A 21163-nucleotide genomic window follows, 5' to 3' on the forward strand; every position below is an offset into this window, starting at 1 on the left:
GAGTCCCTGGGAAGACACTGGCTTGTTGAAAACCTAGAGTAGTCATGCATAGCAAGTGTTGTTTTACTTATGGCAACGAGGTCCAGAACATCAGTAAGTTGCTCACTGTTCTCCCTTCATCCTCGACATAGTTTGGAGTCCAGTTTGTGCCATGGCTTGCTGATTCTAGGGGTCTTTAGATGTTAATTCCACTTCCCCCGGGTGCTAACCCCCATGGGAGTTCGGCTCATCCACATACTGGGTGGTGTCATCGGTTGTCATTAGGGGGTGCCTGGAGCAGCAGAGGCAATATACAAGGCCAGGTGACATTTAACAAGGCTGTCACAACAACATTGGAATTTAACAAACATGACACAACATGAGGTATGTAACAAAGAAGGCACCTTACTGTTGAAAGACCCCCGAGCTGTTCACCAGTCTTCACAGAAGTAATTGTGAATGCCGTTTATTTCTATCTTTAGCACACCTTTTATAGGGTTCTACAGGGTCTGCGGGCAGAGCAAGCTACTATTGGCTAGTACACACAAGTTTACATTTTTTCTCCTACACACAAGGATATTGTTTTGCTTTACTCTCTCTTCTGCATGAAGGTTTCAAGGACTTTAGCCTTTAATATTGCGACTTATCCCAGAGGCTGGTTTGTGCAGACAGACCTTTACCAATATATAAAATACAGCAACAATTCCCCCTTTCTCTTTTTGCACAAACCAGGCTTTGAATAAGATAACACACAACTTAAACTGTCATCTCAATTAACATTATAAGTAAAGTCCGTCCCCCTTCTAGCACAAGAGACCTTAACCATCCGGTGATGCCCCAGCTGGAGAACCAACTTCCAATGGGGTCACTATCTTCCTTCAGGGCATGTAACCCATCCTGTAGCTGTTGTAGTTGCTTATGGATGGAAGCTGAATGATCAGTAAGATCCAAGCAGCACATGCTTTCAAACTCTTCACCACCATGTCCTTGTGCTAAGAGCAAAAAGTTAATTGCAGCTCGATTTCATAATACTGCATGACACACTACTCACATCAGCTGAAAGTTCACTTAACATCGTGGATGTTAAGTTCAATCCTTCCTTAGTCTAGCAAGCGAGCCTTTTTAGAGTTGCTAGGCCTTAATTCATTCAGGCTTCGCTTTGACTGTTTGATGTTTTTCATTTTGCTAGTTACATTCAACAATTGATGTAAACTTGGGTGGAACAAAGTTAGTTTCCCAAGATAACAGGGTCCTCTGTGGATTAGCAGGAATCTAATTCCATGCTCTATCTCCACAGATTAGGAATATGGAACTAGGTAATCGCTTTGGTAATTGTCCTATGAGATTGGACCACAAATAAAGGCTTTACTTTCAGTGGTAGTAACAAGATCAGCTATAGGGCTGACTGCAGCTCAGTGCTACATTACTTTGTTAGAATGACTTTTTGTCGGGGGTTCAAACATTATCCATCCACCTGAGGTATTGGTGGAACTTAACAAATCTAATTCTTCTGAGGGTTGTAACATTGAGAACTTTGGTAATTTTTGCTTGCCAACAGGCTTCAAGTTGTCTTAATGTGAAGCCAACAGTGCGATTGCACTCTTGCAGCATTGCCAATCGATTCAGTCAAGTCTCATTACTAATTAAACCTTTAAATGCTGGAGGATCCCATTCAGAGACTCTCATGAGACAGGTGCGAAAGGATCTCCAGGTGTGGCTAGGCTCAAACACATTGACCTTTGGCCAGTTCAATGTGCCAGAGTGACCCATATGTTCTGTCACTTTTGGATGTTAGCAGACAGTTGGTTGGGACCATACACATCACAATTACCATAAGCAGTTGGTTCCATGTAAATGACACCATACTTACAAACTCACAGCTAAAACTTCAATCGTTAAATGAACTTTCAAAGATGCTTACACTACCTCTTGAAGGGGGAATACTTATACTTTATACTAACATAACAATTACTACACAGGCTAAAATCTTAGACTATTATCTAACTATTTTTAACACACGTGCTCTGGTATATATGTAGTCTAAGCGTGAAAGCAATTTGCTGAAAGGGTAAACACACAACTACAATTTGTTTTATATACAGTTAAATGGAGTCTCTACACTTCTTAGATCTTCTACAGAATTTCTCTAACACGATTCAGTCCTGGAACTGCTCCCGTGATGTCAGCTGGCAGTTGATCGGTGACTGAGGGCTTTGATGTTCAAGTTGTTCTTCAGATCCTTCTAAATCTTAAAACAAAGGATACCTGAAAAATTGGTAGAGACACAACATCATAATAACAACATAAAATTTCTGTTGGCAACTGTCTGTATAGTGTTCAGACACAACTGTGTCCTGACAGCTCCACTTCTGATCCATGTCTGAAGTACCAAGGCTGTGTGATGACATCTCTGTTCACTGGATCTCATGTGTTCAGAGGCACACAGTCTGGTCAGATGGACAGGTGACCTTTTTGAACCTGCCAACAAAACACAGACACTTCTCTCCTTGAAGTTAATGAATTACACTAATCAAATGCTTTTAGGGCATCCATCTCCCCCGTTTTCTTAAAAAAAATAAAATGAGATGTACTTCTGTTATAAACATCAACATCAACACAAAACCATATACACAATTAATAAGAACTTATACCAGTTAAAAATCAATTAAATCATAAACATTATTAATAACATATGTAATATAAAACTACTATTAATTACTAAAACACTGCACCAGCATCCCATAGTTAGCAAACAAACAGAAACAAAAAAAGATCAGTGAAGGACTGGGTAATCACCTCCGGAAATGATTCTCCAAGCCCACTTCAAAACTGATCCAGCTGTCATATTAATAGGGTCACATTGTTGAGTCAAAAACTGACTCAAATACTGATTTGGTACAGAAAACATCTGGATCTGCTGGCAAACATTCCATCCAGGTAAAGTCAAGGCTTGGCCAGGGCCTGGCTTTAAACTGGAAAGATGCCTCTTAACATATTTCTAAAACAAGGTTCTCAATAGTAGCAGCTATGAGATGCTTACAGCACAGCAAACTGTTAAAATGCATTTGTACAAATCAAATGATCAGAAGCCTTAGGCACCAGACCAATTAACCCATGCAGCAGTTGGTTTAATCTGAAGCCTCACCCATGGCAGCTGATCTTCAACAATGATACATCTTCTTAAAATTCTGGAAACACTGAAAAATAAGAAAGCTATAACAAACAAAAACTGCAGAGATTGCAACAACCAATAGAACTCCCAGTGAGGTCAAGGGAGTCACAGACTGCATTCACCTCCATCCACAAACAGGTGTTCACCAGTGTTCCATCACTGCTGTTTCAGTTGTGGCTATCTTCATTTCTCTAGGAAAATAACTATACTTTGCAGTTTAGACAAGTGTCTCCAATAAAACATAAAACAATTTAAATTAAACAATATTTAAACCTAACAATAATTATTTATGACAAAAGGAAATAACAAACTTAACCTTAAAAGAATATCTAAGTTAGAAAACTTAACTTAAAAACATTCAAGCCTAAACATTATAAAACTTGACTATCCTTAATTCTATTAACACTTAATCTATATTAAATAAAAACATAACTTAATCTTATTCTGTTACTACAAAAAGGCAGCTAAAAGTTTGATATATACCTTTCAAACACAACAATAACATGGATTCACTATAAAGATTATAAAAATGTAACAAATCCATCACAATTTTATGTCATCTAGCTTTGAGAATAACCCACAATAACTGCAAATGTTACTAAAAATACTTATTCATAACAGAAATTTACCTAGTATATGCTTAAATTGGTTAGGATTTAAAAATGTAGTTTTTCTGGAGAAAAACCACAACAACACAGGAATTGGCAAGTTGCCATTTAGCTTTTGTAGCACTTTTCAGAAGTACTACATTTACATTTTTTCAGAAACATTAAGTCCAATTTTTAAACTAAAATCCAAAATCCAAATTGGTATATATGCAGTTATATGTGTTTTATATAACAAAAGGACTCACATTAAAATTACCTTATTAAAATTGTGGAAAAAACAAGCAAATAGATAATATATACTTTAACTTAACTTTGTCTTGTACAGTAAAGCTCTCTTAACTAATTATTTTTTAAACCATAAATCTCTTCTGTAGATAACATTAATTGGAAGGTTTTCCTAGAAGCTGTAAATCACACCATATTTTAACCTTGGGTTCTAAAACCAATTATTGCAAGGCAACTTCTGTTAAACACTTTTCTCTCTCTCTTTTTTTTTTTTTTCTTTTTTTTTTTTCACTTTCAAAGACTCACAATAATTTCTCCACTAACACTCTAAAAACTGCAATTGCATAAACTCATAATTACTTAAAACACAGAATTAACTCTAAAATGGTATATAAAAACATTTTGAAAACCCAATAAATCACAACTTTTTAACAAACTGGCTATAATCCCGATGCTTTTTCTTAGAGAGGGAGCAGGGGGGGGGTTTGACTGCCCTCCCTGCTGCTGCTCTCTGCTGCTCTTATCTTTCTTCACATTCTCCATATACTCTCGCAGAGAGGAAAAACGGAGAGAAAGAAAAAAAAAAAAAAAAACCTCACAAAGTTAACTCTAACAAATGCAGTTTTTTCTCTCAATCTCTCTTGTTGTTCGCCGATAGAGGAAAAGAGGGCACAATTTTACAGAAGCAGGCGATGCTACACGAAAAGTCTCTCACGGCCAGGTGCTAACAGCGGCGATCATTGCAGCTTATCAGTGTGGCCTTGGAACTTTTCTTGCGCTGCTTCTACCCCCGGGGTGCCTTTGTTCTCTGCACCCACCTCGCTCCCCCATGTCCCCCTGGTTCGGGTGGAAACCAATCTAAATTTGGCTTCTTTTCTTCCAGGGTGGTAAAGATGGAACTTAAATAAGATTGTAATGTTAAAAGCAACTCCAAAAATGAAGCAAATATTTCTGGATGTATCACATCCTGCCATAACTGAACAGAATCTGTTCATTGTTTCAGCGTTCGCTGTGGAACATTTTTTTCTCATTATTTTCTTCTCTTTGACTCTCCCTCCCTCTCTCCATGGGCAGCACAGATAGGAGTGCTCGCCCAGCAGTGGGAGGTGAAGGCATCTGCCGCTGTGACGCAGGTAGAATTACGGAGCTCACAGCCTCAGTATATCTTGCTTTTCTGATTTTAAGGTATTAATTACAGTCTGCCAAGTTTGACTGAGAGACACAGTGTCCTTGCTCTTTTCCGTAATTGCCGTTTCCCATATCAAAGCCGATATATCAGTCCGTTCTTGCACCGCAAAAGGCAGTGTGGGCACTGCAAATGCCCATGACAATTAGCCCATATAATGAGCATATCCAGGTCCTTTTCCTGGGCTGCTTCGCCTCGTTTAACGAGGATGCAGAGAAGCAGTTTATCTGCCACTGCAAATTCCACATCCATGCTGACGGCAACCCGCAAGGGGGAAGGTTGCGACCCTTCTACCACGCCCTTGCCTGCCTGGGCCCCCCCCAGCAGCCTGACTTTCCACGTCCTACCGCTCAGCGTCTCACCGCGCTCAGGCTGCCTATCCGGTGCCGATCCGAGCCCGCGACGTCTAATACCCAGATCCACTCCGCTGACTCCAAAGCCCCTCTGCCCGCAGGGGTGTCCTTGGTTGGAGCGCCAGATGTTGAAAGACCCCCGAGCTGTTCACCAGTCTTCACAGAAGTAATTGTGAATGCCGTTTATTTCTATCTTTAGCACACCTTTTATAGGGTTCTACAGGGTCTGTGGGCAGAGCAAGCTACTATTGGCTAGTACACACAAGTTTACATTTTTTCTCCTACACACAAGGATATTGTTTTGCTTTACTCTCTCTTCTGCATGAAGGTTTCAAGGACTTTAGCCTTTAATATTGCGACTTATCCCAGAGGCTGGTTTGTGCAGACAGACCTTTACCAATATATAAAATACAGCAACACCTTACAGTGACAACATTCTACTGTTCAAACTGTAAACATCTTTGTATGCTGATCAGGAGGTCACATTTTACTCTTTACATGTATAACAAGGCAAACAAACAACAACAACAGCAGCAACAACAAACAGAACCAGAAAACCCATAGCAGCCTTCTCAGCCGCAGGCACTTTCCCCTTTGGTGTAGTTACGGTCACAGCCGGCAGGGGACCTGGTGGCTCCCCGGCCGGGTAGGGCAGGTGCAATGATTTCTCTGCGGCTGCAAGGGGCGTTGTGGTGCGAGTTCGTCTCTCTGCGTGTGGATAATGGCGGGCGCAACCGGTGGAAGGGATGGAAAAGGGGCTTCCTTTACAAACCCTCAGGGGCAGCCAATCCCAATGCCCCTCTGGATAGCTAAAGGAGCTGTATCAGGGAACCTCGAAAGCAGCAAGATCGGCAGGGATGAGCAAAATCTCGGAGTGGTAAACAAGATGTATCAGAAACTCCGCAGGTGCAGCAGGAGTTGGTCCCGGTAGGTAAGGTGTGTATGGCTATATTGTAGAAAAAAACTTCAGAGCAGTAGCAGAGACACGGCGGGGACTGGGCAGAGGCAGTCCAGCTCCCGAACACAGCAGGGAGAGGCCCCCTCAGAGGGGAAAGGGGCTCGGGGTCCCGGGGTTTCCCCTGAGGCACACGAGCAGATGGAGAAAGTCTTTTTTTTTTTAGTGAGGTAGGGTGTTAATAAGGTCCCAGTTCAATATCTGCTTTCACAAGCAAAAGCTTACCCACGGCAGGAGAAACAGGGCAGGGCTGCGCTCCAGCGGCGGCAGTAAATTCCCCCCCCCCCAAGCAGCTCGACTGTCCTCCTCCCAAGGCGACAGCGAGAGGGCGAGGAGCTGCGCCCAGCCGGCTTTCCCTCAGCCCAAATCTCGAGGTATCTCTGCCCCTTGAAGAGAGACCCCTCAGGTACGGTAGTAAAGCCAGCTGTACTCTTCGCCCTTCTCCATGGTTACTTTTGTCTCTCTTAAGTATCGGTCGTTATTGTTTCTTAGCAACAAAATGGGAGAAAATCCTAACCTCCAACAATCTTAGTTAAGTCGGAACTGGAGTAGGAGACTTGGATTTGATTGGCAGGAGAATTCTGGCAGAATATTGGACTCTTTCACAGTAATGAAGTTGTCTGTCTGCTTTTCATAACTATTAAGCAAAAATCATGTGTGTTTTTTTTTTTTTGCTGGATGATATAACCAGTGTAAATAGTAATCTGTTGTCATAGTGGAAGTACTGTATGAAATCAACATTTAATCTTCAATCACTCTTTTTGTAGAATTACTCCATGTCTCTGTATCTCGTTCGCCAGCTCACTTCAGCTATGCTTTTGCAGAGGTTAAAAATGAAAGGTATCAGAAACCCTGATCATTCTAGAGCACTGAGTAAGTCTAATTAATTTGCTTGTCTATACTTTTTGAAGGTGGTTGGTGGTTCTTTAATACTAGAATTTCTAATACTTCAATAATTTGCATAATTTTGAGAAGAAAGTCCATGCCCAGAGTATCAAGGTTCCCTTTGCTGTTGCTGAGGCATCACACACTTTTTCAGTGAGAGTCCCTGTGCTGGTAAGGAGCACACCATCTGAAATGTTCTTATGGGAATACCATGAACACTACTTACTGTGGTGTGAGGTGCAGGTCGATGTTCTAAATTCTCTTCACTTGCATGTGATGCTGATTGTACCTCGCTCACTGATGATTATTTTCTCTTTGCATGTTAGGTTGAGTTTGCTCTACTAACCATTGTGGTTCTTAAAAACGAGATTCACTTAATAAATTATAAAAAGAATTTAATATAAATAAAAGACAATTAGGAGACAAAAGAAATAAAGCAAAGGGTTAAAATGGCCGGGTGCCCTGGCGCCTTGCCAGGAACACACCTGGTATCTCAGGGATACCCTTTTTATCCCCTCCTTGCTGTGAGGGGTTAATGCATATTCAAGCATGTCCCCTCCCTGGTTCCCTCTTCTTGGATCATGCTCTTCACAGTTTTATTTTCTGCTGGTCAACATATATTTTTTGCTGGTCATCATTATTCTTGCTGGTCAGCATTATTCTGGAGTTTGGTTTCCTTTCTTTTTGCAAATGGTCAGGGCAGATAACAGTCCGGGGCCGTCATCCTTCCCCTGAGGACAGCTGGGTTTCATATCTTCCGCTGATAACAGTTTGGCCTCTATTGTTCTCTTGATAAGAGCTTGGGCCCCACTGTCCTTGCCCTCTGGGGTTTCCTTGCCTTGTACCTAGGAAATTCTTTTAAACTTAAGACTTGTTAGCAAGAAAAAAAAGTACATACATAGCTAAAAAGTATTTAACATATAATATTCATCTGCGAAAGCCAATATCACAATACAAATTTATAAGATGGTTGTTAGTGCATCTGCTGCACATCAAACAATGTTGTGATGCACAATGTTTGCCAGTTGCTTATAAATAGTGAAGGTATAGTTGTTTGGTATTGCTATGAACTAGTTTCCTAGATGCTTAATTTTTTTAGATAGCTGGAAATAAAGGACATGTACCAGTGAATCAAGATTAGCATTTTAAATAATGACATCTGTGTATAACTTCTTAACTTATTTTAATAGTTAAAGAAAAACTTACTGCAGATCCTGATAGTGAGATTGCTACAACCAGTCTGCGGGTATCTCTGATGTGTCCTGTAAGTACATCTGGAAATTACTAGATACAGATTTCTATTTTTATCTTTAGTGCAGAGTTGGGCTGCTTTTAAGAAGACCCACTTTAGAAACTTTACTAGCTTTTGTTATATACTGATTCAATAATACAAAACAGTGGGGAAGAAGGGTGCATCTACAAGCACCTGATTGTAGCAGCATTCATTCAACTATGGTTTGGAACTGTGAATGCCTCAGATGTAGCTCAGTCAGGATCAAATTGCTACTCCTGTGTGTATAGTGAGGTCTTTAAAAGGAGTAATCTCATACTGAGGTGTTGAGACTAATTGGGCAGGGTGACAGAATAATTAAAGGATACAGTGGTAAATAAAACTTTAGATCTGCTCATCCTGATGGTATTGCTTATACTGTCACTTACTATAACAAACAAGAAAAATTGATCACTGTGTAACAAGGCAACACTGCCTTGGGGTTTATCTTCCCAGGTAGAAACTGGCCTTGTGTTTGTGACTGGTCTGTTCAGTTAAACATTAAAATGAGTCTAACATGTAACTGGACCTCAGAAAAAACCTTTAATTATTTGGTTAAAAGAAAATTATAAAAGCAGGTATTTCAGTAAAAAAATCCTGGAAATAATGTTGATGCAGGTCCATTAGAAATATTTCCGACAACTCAGTGGAGATTTTGAGGATGGCTTTATTGTTCCTTTAAGTGTACCGTGTTTTGATAGGGTGGATTTGCTTGCAGCACCCTTAGCCCTGGGCACCCTCTGTAGTGAAAAGAGACAGTTGTTAGCTATCCAGGCTTACTTCACTGTCTTCTGTTCTGACTCTCTCTAATTGCATCTTCTGCAGCTGGGAAAAATGAGACTGACAATCCCATGCCGGGCTGTTACTTGCACACACCTGCAATGTTTTGATGCTGCACTTTATCTTCAAATGAATGAAAAGAAGCCTACCTGGATCTGCCCTGTCTGTGACAAAAAGGCAACTTATGAGAGCCTAATATTAGATGGGTAAGAGACTGGGTTTGCAGATTACACAATTACTTAACATTTTTCATTATTACTCAGTAGCTACTTTTGTGACTTGAGGTTTAGCCATTTCATATTATTTTCTTTGTCAAAATACTTTAGACTGAGAGGAACTGACTTTAGTTTCTCTTACCATGTAACGAACTGCATAAGTTTATCTCCCAACTGCATCATTGAACTCGTGAGCCTCAGTATATTTCCTCTGATGAAATCCAAGTCTGATATTTAAGGATGTCTCCCTTTTATGTGACCTTATCTCTGAGGCTATTAACTTTAAAATTTAACTTTTAACTCATAAAAAAGTGTCAAACTTGGTTCAAAGTATGATTATTTCTGCTTCTGTATTGAAATCTATGCATTGCAATAATGTTGGAGTGGAATATGGGTAGGTTGGGATATTCTTTTAGTTGTCAATGTCTGCAAAGTCTATAATTGCAGGCTTTCAGGTAAGAGGAACTAGGGAGAGAGCACATGCAATGGATGGAAGGTGATCATAACTGGCTTTTCCACTGTCTCTCCTTTTAGTTAGAATAAAAATTTTGCTTGGAATCAAAAATGAAACTACTCAGCCCTCTTTTTCAGGCTCTTTATGGAAATCCTTAATGAATGTTCAGATGTGGATGAGATCAAATTCCAAGAAGATGGGTCCTGGTGCCCCATGAGGCCAAAGAAAGAAGCAATGAAAGTCTTAAGTCCACAGTGCACCAAAATAGAAAGTATGTACGTATGGGTACTGATTGCAAACCAGCTTGGATAATGTGTGAATGTATGTGTTCTGGAGAGCTTAATACTTCTAACCTTCTTGTCATATAAACTAAAAAGAAAGGGTTGTGTCTCTAAAAGTATGCATTTTGGGCTTTGTCTTTGCTCTTTATAATAGCAGTTAAGAAAGCGAAAGGTTGTTCTTGTTTTATGTTCTTAAACTGATTAAGTGAAGACTAAAACTTGTGTTTTAATATTCTCAACATTACACAGTGTCATGAGTTGACACTGGCCAAATGCCAGGCACCCACAAAAGGTGCTCACTCATTCCTCTGCTACAGCTGGACAGAGGAGAGAAAATTTACCAAATGGTTCATGAGTTGAGATAGCCAGGAGACATCACTCAGTAAATACCATCAGGGGCAAAACAGGCTCAACTTAGAGATATAAGGTGAATTTATTGATAATAAAGTCAGAGCAGGATAATGAGAAGTAAAACAAGCCCTTAAAAACACCTTTCCCCCACCCCTCCCTCCTTCCCAGCTCTACCTCCTACTTTAGCAGCGTATGGAGGCAGGGAATGTGGGTTATGGTCAATTCATTACCCGAGGCTTCTCCTGTTCTATTGTGGGGTCCCTCCCATGGGAGACAGCTCTCTGTGAACTTCTGTGACATGAGTCCATCCCACAGGCAGCAGTCCTCCCCAAACTGCTGTGGCATGAGTCACTCTTCCACGGGGTGCAGTCCTTCAAGGACAGGCTGCTCCAGCCTGGGAGTGGGGCCCCTCTCTCCACGGGTCTCTCACAGGATCACAGCCTCCTCCCAGGCATCCACCCACTCTGGTGTGGGGCTCTTCCATAGGCTGCAGGTGGATCTCTGCATCCCCTGTGGACCTCCATGGGCTGCAAGGGGACAGCCTGCTTCACCGTGGTCACCAGCATGGCCTGCAGAGGAATTTCAGCTCCAGCGCCTAGAGCACCTCCTTCCCCGCCTTCTTCACTGACCTTGGTGTCTGCAGTTGTTTTCCCTCACATGTTCTCACTCCTGCCCTTCTCTGGCTGCAATTACAACTGCACCACAAACTTTGTTTTGATTTATTCTTAAATATGTGATTCACAGAAGTGAGGGGTGGAATGTATTGGTTTTGTATGGCCTGTTTTTTTGTAGTGGGGGGCCACAGAGGTGGCTTTTGTGAGAAGCTGCTAGAAGCTTCCACCATGTCCAGCAGAGCCAATCCCTGATGGCTCCAAAGATGGGCATGCTGCTGGCCAAGTCTGGGCCAATTAGAAATGGTGGTAACACCTCTGTGATAACATATTTAAGAAGAAATCAAAGCAAAGTTCGTGGTGCAGTTGTAATTCCAGCCTCAACCAGCGTCAACCCTCAATTCACAGAATACTTATAAAACAGTTCCTGGCTATAGCATTCTCTGTAGTGGCCAGGAAGATAATCTGGTTCTGTTGCAGATAGAAACTGCTGATGTCAAGAGCATTTAGAAAACAGTGATGTTCTATTATCTTCTTCAGGTTCCAGTGTTCTTAGGAAACCCTGTTCTGTGACAGTGGCCAATGAAGTAAACAAGAAGAAAGTTGATGTTATTGACTTGACAATAGAAAGCTCTTCTGATGAAGAGGAAGATCCTCCTGCCAAAAGGAAGTGCATATTTATGTCTGAAACACAAGGAAGCCCAACCAAAGGGTTTGTCAGTTTTAAAGTTAGTTGTAATTCTGTAATGTCTCAGATAAACTGATCTGCAGAGAAATGGATTTGTAATCTCTCTTCATGGATCCAGCTCCACACTTCCAGAAGACAATTTCTAGGCCTCTCCTTGTAGAAGATTATATTGATACAGTACCTTTGTACAGGCAAAACACTATTAAATAGTTGTACATATCACAAAAAACTTGTGCTCACGATTGCTGTGTTTGCAGGGCCATTTCTCCATAGAAAAGGAAGTTGATTAAGATAATGGACAAGATTCTCCTTAGAAAGTAGATTATGCCAAATGAAGGAGCTTTATGCATTCTTGTTAAGTTACTGTCATCTTAATGCTTTTTTCTCACTGTTACACCCTTTATCTAATCTGTGCTGGTGCCCAGGAAATGAGGCTGTGTTGCGTTTTTCATCCATCCTGTCAGTCTTGGAAGGGAGGCACTTTGCTGTTCTGAATCAAGACAAGCTTTTCCTCCTCTATTACACACTGGAATGTCTTGGACACTTGTTGGCCATGGTTATCTGTCAGTCCTGCAACTTGGTTAGCACAACCAATGACTTCCCAAGTACTCTGTCAACTGCTCCATCTTTGTTGTCACACCTGACCTCAGTGGCAGGCTTAACCAAGTTCTTTACTGTTGTGTCACCTGTCCCAGTCTGCACACTTTGGCTGCAGGTACTGTTTGTGGCTTCCATAACATTCTTGCTCATGGCCCGTAGGGCACAGGAGACCTGCAGGGAGTGAAGGGCACTGGTTAAGCTCACCAGTGCTCACTGCTCCACAAGGTGATTCCAAGCATCAGGTTTTAGTAATGTCTTGTTATTGTTGCATGAGGTGTGTGTCTTTCACTGTAGTGGCTAATGTCTTGTACTAAAATAATAGTAAGACAAACAAACCTCTTCTGTTTTGCCAGCTCTTGAAGTAATGACCAGGTGTACTGTGTCTCTAGCTCATAGGAATGTATTGGAGTGATAAAACGCTCGCTCGCAGTGAGAGACTTCTCCAGGGTCAAGCTGTTCAAGTATAAGCAATTTATTATAAGGGTAAAAAGAGGGGAGACCCGTGTCCGCCACCAGCCTTGGCGTCCACGTGGTCCGGGGGAGGGGAGAGAGAGCAGGTAGAGCAGGGGAGGAGAGGTTGGGAAAGGGGAGGGAGGGAGTAAGAGCAACAGATGGAAAGGGGGAAAAACCAGAGGGAGAGAGCAGGGAAGACTAGAGGGGTAGGAGCAGGGAGAGGGGGCTGAGAGTTAAGAGTGGGGGAGAGGGGTAAAGGGGTAAGAGGTGAGGGAGAGGGGTTCAGAGGTAGGAGAGAAAAGGTAAGAGAGCTAAGAGGTAAGAGATAAGAGCTAAGAGTTAAGAGAGCGAAGTTTTGTTACAATCCAATATATCCTTTTCTATCGTGAATATTCTAATTCGTAGTAACCAATCACCATGAGACACACCCACTAAAGAATTTACATCCAGCCTATGCGCTTCCCTATATTAACATACAGTGTTGCATTTTAGATTCTACAAAACTTTACAAGTTCTTTCCTTGCTTCTTGACCTTTGGACTTTTCTATCAGCAGAAGGACATTGTTTTATCAACAGGGATTCTCCTCTAGCTGGCTAGGCTATTGTTCTTTGGTTAACCAGTACTCAGTATCCTAGGACTCAAAGCAGGCTTTCATTTCTACTTTGATTCTAGCCTTCATATTTTCAGAATCTAGTGCCAAACAATCACATTCATAAGGTTTCCCTGTTTCACCCTCCCCAACAGAATGTGTGATTTTTGATGAGCAAATAGTTGGTCATCTTCAACCACTTTCAACAGCGATACTGAAATTATGTTGCTTTTTGTGAGGATTGTGGAGGAGTCCCTTTGCCAGAGACACGGTTTTTTACTTTTATAAGAAAAAATAGCTACAAATAAATCTCTTCATGAAGTTTCAGAAGGCACCAAGACTTGCTTCCATGCTCCTGTGCTTGTTTGAGATGGCTATGTACAACTGTAATTGTAGAGGGACTGAGTTTTCTTGTCTCTCTGTGAGCAGTGTATTTTCCTTGCTGTTTGGGTATGGATATGGCGTGTTTTCTTTCTTCAAAGCCAGGCTTTTGGCAAAATAGCTTATCTCCTGTAAGTAATGTTGCCTGAATGCTAGTTTTGGCAAAACTGTGGAGTGTCTTTTTATAGGCAGAAACAATGTAGGCTGAAGTATGAGATGCTTGAGAAGGAAGGGTCTGAAATCCAAGCTTTTGAATTCAGAAGTAGCAAAGCAGCAGCCTGGGGAGGAAGATATGAGTGTATAACATGGCTGGTGGGCTGGAGGGAGCAATGCAGAACAGCTGGGAACAGGATTCTGGGTGTTTCCATCTGACTTGGAGTTTATGAAATATTTTATGCATATGGCTGGTGCCTGAATGCCTGTGGTGTCATCTTTAACAGTGTCATGAAGTAATTGGGCAGCAGGTGGGATGCAAAAGGGTTTTAACTAGTTGCATGCTCTTGGAGAGCTGAACTTAGCTTGGGCTCAGGCTTTGAGTAAAGATGGGTTTTGATATTTAACTCCCACATATGTAATCTGTGCTTCAGTGGCTGAATAATGGTCAGTTGGGCCCTTGGTGTGACAGGTTGGCACTGAGGAACAGTTATGTAGAGAAATTGAAACAAGCTCTCTCTTTCTGGCTCTGGCTACCTGCGCATCCCTTCTAGGGTACTCTACAGATGGATTGCTTACTACATTACTTTCTCTGAATGGTAGGCTGTTATAAATTACTCCAGCACTGTACTTTGTTTTAATACCAACTTGCTCTGATGTCACAGCTGCTGTTGAGAGCCAAGATAGGGTTATGTTATTATGAAGACTGTTATGAAAGAGGAAATTAGAGTTGGAATACTGTATAGTGAGTAGCCATGCTATAGTCATAACATAGTGACCCTGTGAATGAGAGTACACAGTGGTGCATAATTTCTCTTCTGTAGCTAACAGCCAGGTTGTTTGTAATTTCTCATGCTGTTTGGAACAGGGTTCTTGTGTATTAGCCACCTACTGTCAGAGTGCCCAGAGTGACAACAGCTGATGCTGCTGCTATTCCACCTTCATTAACAGACTACCCAGTACCATTCCATCATCCACCAATATCCAGTATTTCATCAGACTTGCCAGGTAGGTGGTGGTTATTTTTCACATATATTTTGACAGTATTATTAACTTGCAGGGTGGGTAAAAATTGGACAATTGATCAACTTTTTTTTAATGGAACAAGGCTATATGCAGTATTGCAGTGATGTGATGGCTAGACAAGCCCAGTACATATTTTTTTCCAGTTTCAGATTGCATTTTGCAACAGTGATGTGACAAACATTGCTTCTGGGGTACAAATTGACACTTCGGAATGGCAACCAGAAACACTTGTTGCTATGTTCAGTTAGACTTTTGTGTAAACATCTGATGGTTGTGTAGTAGATGCGAGGGACAGTAGCTACTTCTTTAAATTAATAGATGTATGATGGCACACTCATACAAACCCTAGCTGTAGATATTCTGCTAAATGATTGTAGTGGTGCTCTGTCTAGACTGTATGAAAAAGGTATTAAGGTGAGCTACAATCTGTAAGCTGACATCTATTGACTTTCTTTACCTATACATACCCTAAATGCCTATGATGTATTCTTCAACACTGCTGCTAAATATCAGACAAAAGGTGGGGATACTGATTGTTTTCTATCCTGGCTCCTTGAAATGAACACTGTGTATAGGGACTCTGGAGGTTCTCTTTGCTAGCTGTAACAAACCCAGAACCCAGGAAATGGTGACTTGTGGTGGCAGCTGTCACATCGCCCTCCTGTACTTCACCTCTCCCCCTTTCATTTCTTGTATTCATTTCTGCCCTGAAACATCGCCCATTTTTTTCCTCTTCTTTCAGCACCAGTTTGGCAGTGAAATGGATATAATTCCCCTTGTTTCTCTGTCCATTTTGTTTCCCTTACTGCTCCCTCTTTCCACTTCTCCCTTGTTAAGAAATTGGTTGTCTTCCCAAATTGGATAGGAGAGAAAGCTCAGAGAACAGAAATCTAAAACTGTTGTCTATATTTAGTGAAGTTCTAGAATGTGCAAGACCAAAAGAAGCTGTCAATTCTGTAAAAGCAGCTGAGCTTAAATCTCCTCCAATTTTTTTCTCTAATGGAGAAAGGGGAGATGTCACTGGCCAGAACAGATTTGGAGGTGAGAGGAGAGAGGGAAGAAGTTTACCATTTTTTTCTGTTGACATAGAAAACACAAGGCCAATTTTTAACAAGAAAAAAAAAAAGGCCATAATTTTTCATTAGTTTCATAATTTTAAACATCTTGCCCTAAATGCTTACATGCGACTAGTGTAAAAGATGGACGCTGGTTGTCACTGATCTTAGAGGATATACCTTAAACTACTTGTAGTTTCCTCTTCTTTGTTCCTTTTATTTGTCTGGACACAAAATGGGGATGATATTAGAAATGTTTTCTTATTGACTGCCCATGGGTGGCGGAAGAGATCTGCTGCTTGGGTTTGGACTTGTGCATGTTGTGACTTTACTTCATTCCAGCATCTTTAATGTGATGACACTCTTCATGTCCCAGTTTGGCCAAGTCAGGTACAATATGCAGTGAAATTTGCATTATGAACTAACAGCTCCAAATGGCAACCTCCATCTAAGCAATCACATTGAACCACCCAGCAATATCCATTGAATAATACATCATTATGTCATCCTCATTCTTAAAAAGAGACACATGTACTAGATAACTCGCTTTGCTGCTGCCTGAGGTAATCATTGAGAGTGATGTCACAGTAGTATATTCCATTTAGAAACTGTGTAACAATTGCAAAATCTGTTCTATGTCCACAAAAAAAGTTTCTCAAATTTGTTGTGTATGTATAAAAGAAAGACTCATCAATTTATTATCCTTCTTTCTAGGACTGAATTTTCTTTCACTAATCCCAGTTGATTCACAGGTATGTTTCTGAACTGCTGTGGGGTTAATTTTCAAGTGTTTTTTGTGACATACTGCTCAAATAACTATCACATTTATGCAGTCCACTTGCTTAGACCTAACCACAGACCAGGAAAATCCATTTTCCCAACAAGAGGTGGTAATGAAAATGCATTAAGGGAGGATTCAGTTTAGCCTTACTATGATAAATCCAGGCATGGAAACTCAGTCTTTATTGGTAGTCTGCCTTTTTAGGCAAAGCAGATACTTGCACAGCACTAACTTAAATACACTCAGGATGGTGAGGCACTGAGATAAGTTTCCTAAAGAAGCTATGGATGCCCCATCCCTGGAAGTGTTCAAGGCCAGATTGGATGGGGCTTTGAGCAACCTGGTCTAGTGGAAAGTGTCCCTGCCCATGGCAGGGGTTTGGAACTAGGTGGTCTTGATGGTCCCTCCAAACCATTCTGGGACTCTATGATCATGTACTTCATACTCTTAGTTCATGCTGTCTATCTGTAGGCTAGATTAAACTCTGTAAATATACCTCACTGATTGTTATTTCTGTTCTTTTTTTATATTAGTAGGATATTAGATTCTAAAGAAAATATCTTCATTAATTTGAAGGGTACATGACTGAATACTTTTATAAATTCTTCCATGCAACACTTTGACTCCATTGGCTTTGGATTATATGGAAATTTTGTAGGTCAAAAAGAACCAGGTGGTATTTTTCCTTCCCTGGAAATTTAAACTTTACACCACTACGGAGAACAATTTTTACTGTAACTAGATTCTTATGCAGACAGACTTACAGCCTTGAAATGTGGGGGAATATCAGCTCCCTAAGACAAGAGGATCTGAAGCAGATTCTCTTTTTCACCTCTGTCACTAGAATAAAACAGTATTAGGTCTCCTAGAGTAGTTGACTTTCTGGTGTCTTAAAAACGAAGGATGAACTTCTTCCTTTTCTTTCCACTTACTGCATCTTGCAATACTCTGTGCCTAACCTTGAGATCTGAACTGCCAAAAGCGGGAATAACAGAAGTTTGTTCATGCGGAAGACTGCAAGCAGGTATGCTGCTATGAACTGTCCATTTTGGACAGTTCAAACAACTCAGGCTCAGTTTCAAACTTATGCCAAATATTCAAATCCACAGGATAAGAGAAAGTAAAGTGTGTCAAACAATGTGCACGTGTGTGTGGGGTGTCTTATCTTCTTTGACATCTGGCAACCTTGTTCTGTTTCTAAATGCTTAGAATGTTCAGCTCTGAAATGGCTTGTCTTTCACTTCAGGAAATTTAAATCAACTTAAGAATTTTTCCTTATCAGGCTTGATCAGGGCTCATTTATCACTACTAAAATGTTTATATACCTGCATATATTGTTGTCGGTGTATACTATGAAAATGTTGATTACTACAGCTGCTGCCATTTGAGGGGATGAAATTATTCTAACCTCCACTGAAGGAGCAGAAAGCATTTTGCTGCCTTTCATAATGAAAGGAGCCTAATATAGGCAGTTGGGCCCAGTACCTATTGGCAGTGAACATTCTCCAAATGTTAAGGGGTTTTGTGGGTGGGATTTTTGTGGACATGATAATGTTTCTTAATGTGCTAATAAATGTTCAAGCTAACTATTTAATAAGAAAAACAAAAAGGGGAGGATGAGGGAAAAGGACTTGGTTCATCTTTGCTTGATTACTTGCTGGTCTGCAGAACTCTGGTTTTTGCTATGCATGTGTTAACAAGGGTCTGATAGTAAAATGTTTTGTGCTTGTCGCTCTTCAGAGCATACATTTTCCTTGTGCAGTTAATCTCTTCGTTCTTCATTGTTTCAAGCAGTACTGTCCTCCTATGTTTTTGGATAGTCTCACTTCAACCTTAACAAGCAGCATGCCTGGCAGCATCATCACATCAACCAGCCACCATGAGAGCAGCACATTAGCTCCTCCAGCAGGAGCAAGACAGGAGTGATAACCAGAAGCAGTGTTCCTGACATCATCTCACTGGACTGAAACAAGGGCCAGCACAGGACTCCCAGAGAAATTGCACAGAGCTGCTGCTTGTATCTCTGGAAATTCATAATCTCAGAAGTTATTCTGATATTTATTGAAAGGATTTGCCTTCTAGAAAATGGAGTAAATTCATCAACACCAAACGGAAGTGATAAATTTTATTTTTTTTTTTCTTGCTCATTATGCAGCTGGCATAGAAAAGGCCCCTTCATAACATGCGTTTATGCTTTTGGTTTGTTCTGAGGAAACTTTGTTGCTGGGTGGATACCACAAATGGTTTTTAATTTTGTTGTAAAACACAGAAATACTGTAAAAACAAACAAAAAGCTTTTTAATAAAAAAAGGACACTTAACCACTCTAGAATAACAACCTGGACAAAGGTGCAAAAGTGTATGCACTGGTGAATTTTCAATATTTTCACAGGGGCCTGTAATAAACTTCATTTAAGACCATGAAGCTTTAAAGAAGCCATGACTTCTGTTGTATGTCTCTTATTCCCCATCCCCCTTACTTGGGGACATAGAGGAAGCCAATGTAAATGAGATTGTTTGGGTTTTTTTTTCCCTAATTTCATGTTTTTCAGAAATGCAACAAAATCCTAAGCTGTGATGACTTCTTAATGTTCTTTGGGCTGGGGCAGGGACAGACTATCTATGCAAACTCTGCATTATACAGTCTCTGTGCTGTCATGTCAGAATTAGGACATATCTCCACTACCAAAAGCTCCAAACTATGCACAGTTGAATGTAGTTGAATTTCTGGTTGGAGAAATTTAAGAGGTGATAGAAAAAAAAGCCTTTAAACTCAGATTTAGATTATTAAGTCCTCTTTGAAATTGCCAGATGATCAAGCGAAGTGTGTGCTTTCTATGGCAGATGTAAGAAGAAAAAAAAAGAAATTGCTTTCTCCAGTGCAGGATTACTTAATAGGATTTCACACTTGTGGTTTCTGTCACTTCAGTAACTGCTGTATTCTGTGTGAGAATACTGCACTCTGACTTGCTGTGGGGGAGGCTTGACGTTTTGGAAGATAGAAGCTGTAACTGCACAGTGTTTCCACAGTGTTTCTGGGGGTAACCTCAGCAGTCCTCTGTGTGGAAGGGGTTACAGATCAGAAAAATAAAGTCATTTTCAGAGAACTGGAATAATGGTATTGTCTATGTATGCTGACAGAGCAGCCTTTCCAAGTGTTATGTTTCTGTTGAGTGCAGGAGTTCAGGACCTCTGAACAATGAACCGATGATTTTGCAGAATGCCATTTATTGTTTACATTATACACTGATTTATGCATTCTAAAACTACTGTTCATGCAAACACGCATATTTTCATTGGTGCCCCTATCCTGTCCACGCACTCTGCACGCACTCCTCAGGGCACAGGATTGATTACAGTCCAGGTGTTCAACCGCCCTCTGTTATCTGGCTCTTGTGGTCTTCTTTTCTTGCTTTTCAGCCTCTTCTTCCTTATTTTTAGAACAGCTTATATCTCAGCAACGTTGAGAAATTCCAGACAGTCTGATAAGAAACCACAGACAGTTTGGCTGGTGCACACTATGGCCCAAGCTGTTCAGGTGTATTGCTACAGTTGAGCAACTGTATTTAAGATTATTCCCTGATAAGCAGCTTTCACTTTTTCCTAATTTCATGTTCTTATTTCTTTAGCCAGATCTCTGCTGCTTTTTGTCTTCCATTACTATTACAGTGTTTGAACAAAGTACATAGATGAAAAATATTGAAGCAGGATGTTTTGTAACTTTTGTCTGTCCTGTACTCCACCTTTAATGGAATGTACTCCACCTTTAATTGCTATTCCTCATTGCCTTTTTTTGTATGATCTTTCACAGCAGTCTTCAATTCACACATTGATCATAATATTGCATCCAATTCTTCTCCTTTCCTTAGCTGTTGGATTTTTTGTACCTGTTAAGGATCAGTTTATTAATATTTTCAGGTTTATTTCCAATAAAGCCATGCTACTCATTGGGTTTTTTCCTAATGTTCGCAGCGGATCAGTGCTTTTTGCATTACAATTGTATGGTGATGACCTGTAAATAGAGTATGGAGAAAGGTTCCTGAATCATTCTGAATAAAGCATTTAAAATCAGTATCTGTTGCTGAAGATGCTATTTGTACTCAATGTCAAAC

General features: G+C 40.7%; 1 protein-coding gene across 1 annotated transcript in view; it reads left to right on the plus strand.

Annotated features, from left to right (window-relative positions):
- The window catches only part of LOC148183304 (E3 SUMO-protein ligase PIAS2-like), a 78376-nt gene extending 57503 nt beyond the window's left edge, over window positions 1-20873 (plus strand). Inside the window, 10 exon segments of the mRNA XM_088061574.1 lie at window positions 7246-7351; window positions 8554-8627; window positions 9459-9619; window positions 10220-10353; window positions 11866-12037; window positions 15059-15198; window positions 16986-17024; window positions 18777-18830; window positions 18833-18937; window positions 18940-20873. Coding sequence (XP_087917700.1) covers window positions 7246-7351; window positions 8554-8627; window positions 9459-9619; window positions 10220-10353; window positions 11866-12037; window positions 15059-15198; window positions 16986-17024; window positions 18777-18830; window positions 18833-18937; window positions 18940-19019 — 1065 coding nt within the window. The 3' untranslated portion in view covers window positions 19020-20873.
- The last annotated feature ends 290 nt before the right edge of the window (window positions 20874-21163 follow it).

Source organism: Pseudopodoces humilis, chromosome 12, assembly GCF_049639895.1.
Source record: "Pseudopodoces humilis isolate 2021_Gansu_Grassland_sample_001 chromosome 12, ASM4963989v1, whole genome shotgun sequence".
Taxonomy (NCBI): domain Eukaryota; kingdom Metazoa; phylum Chordata; class Aves; order Passeriformes; family Paridae; genus Pseudopodoces; species Pseudopodoces humilis.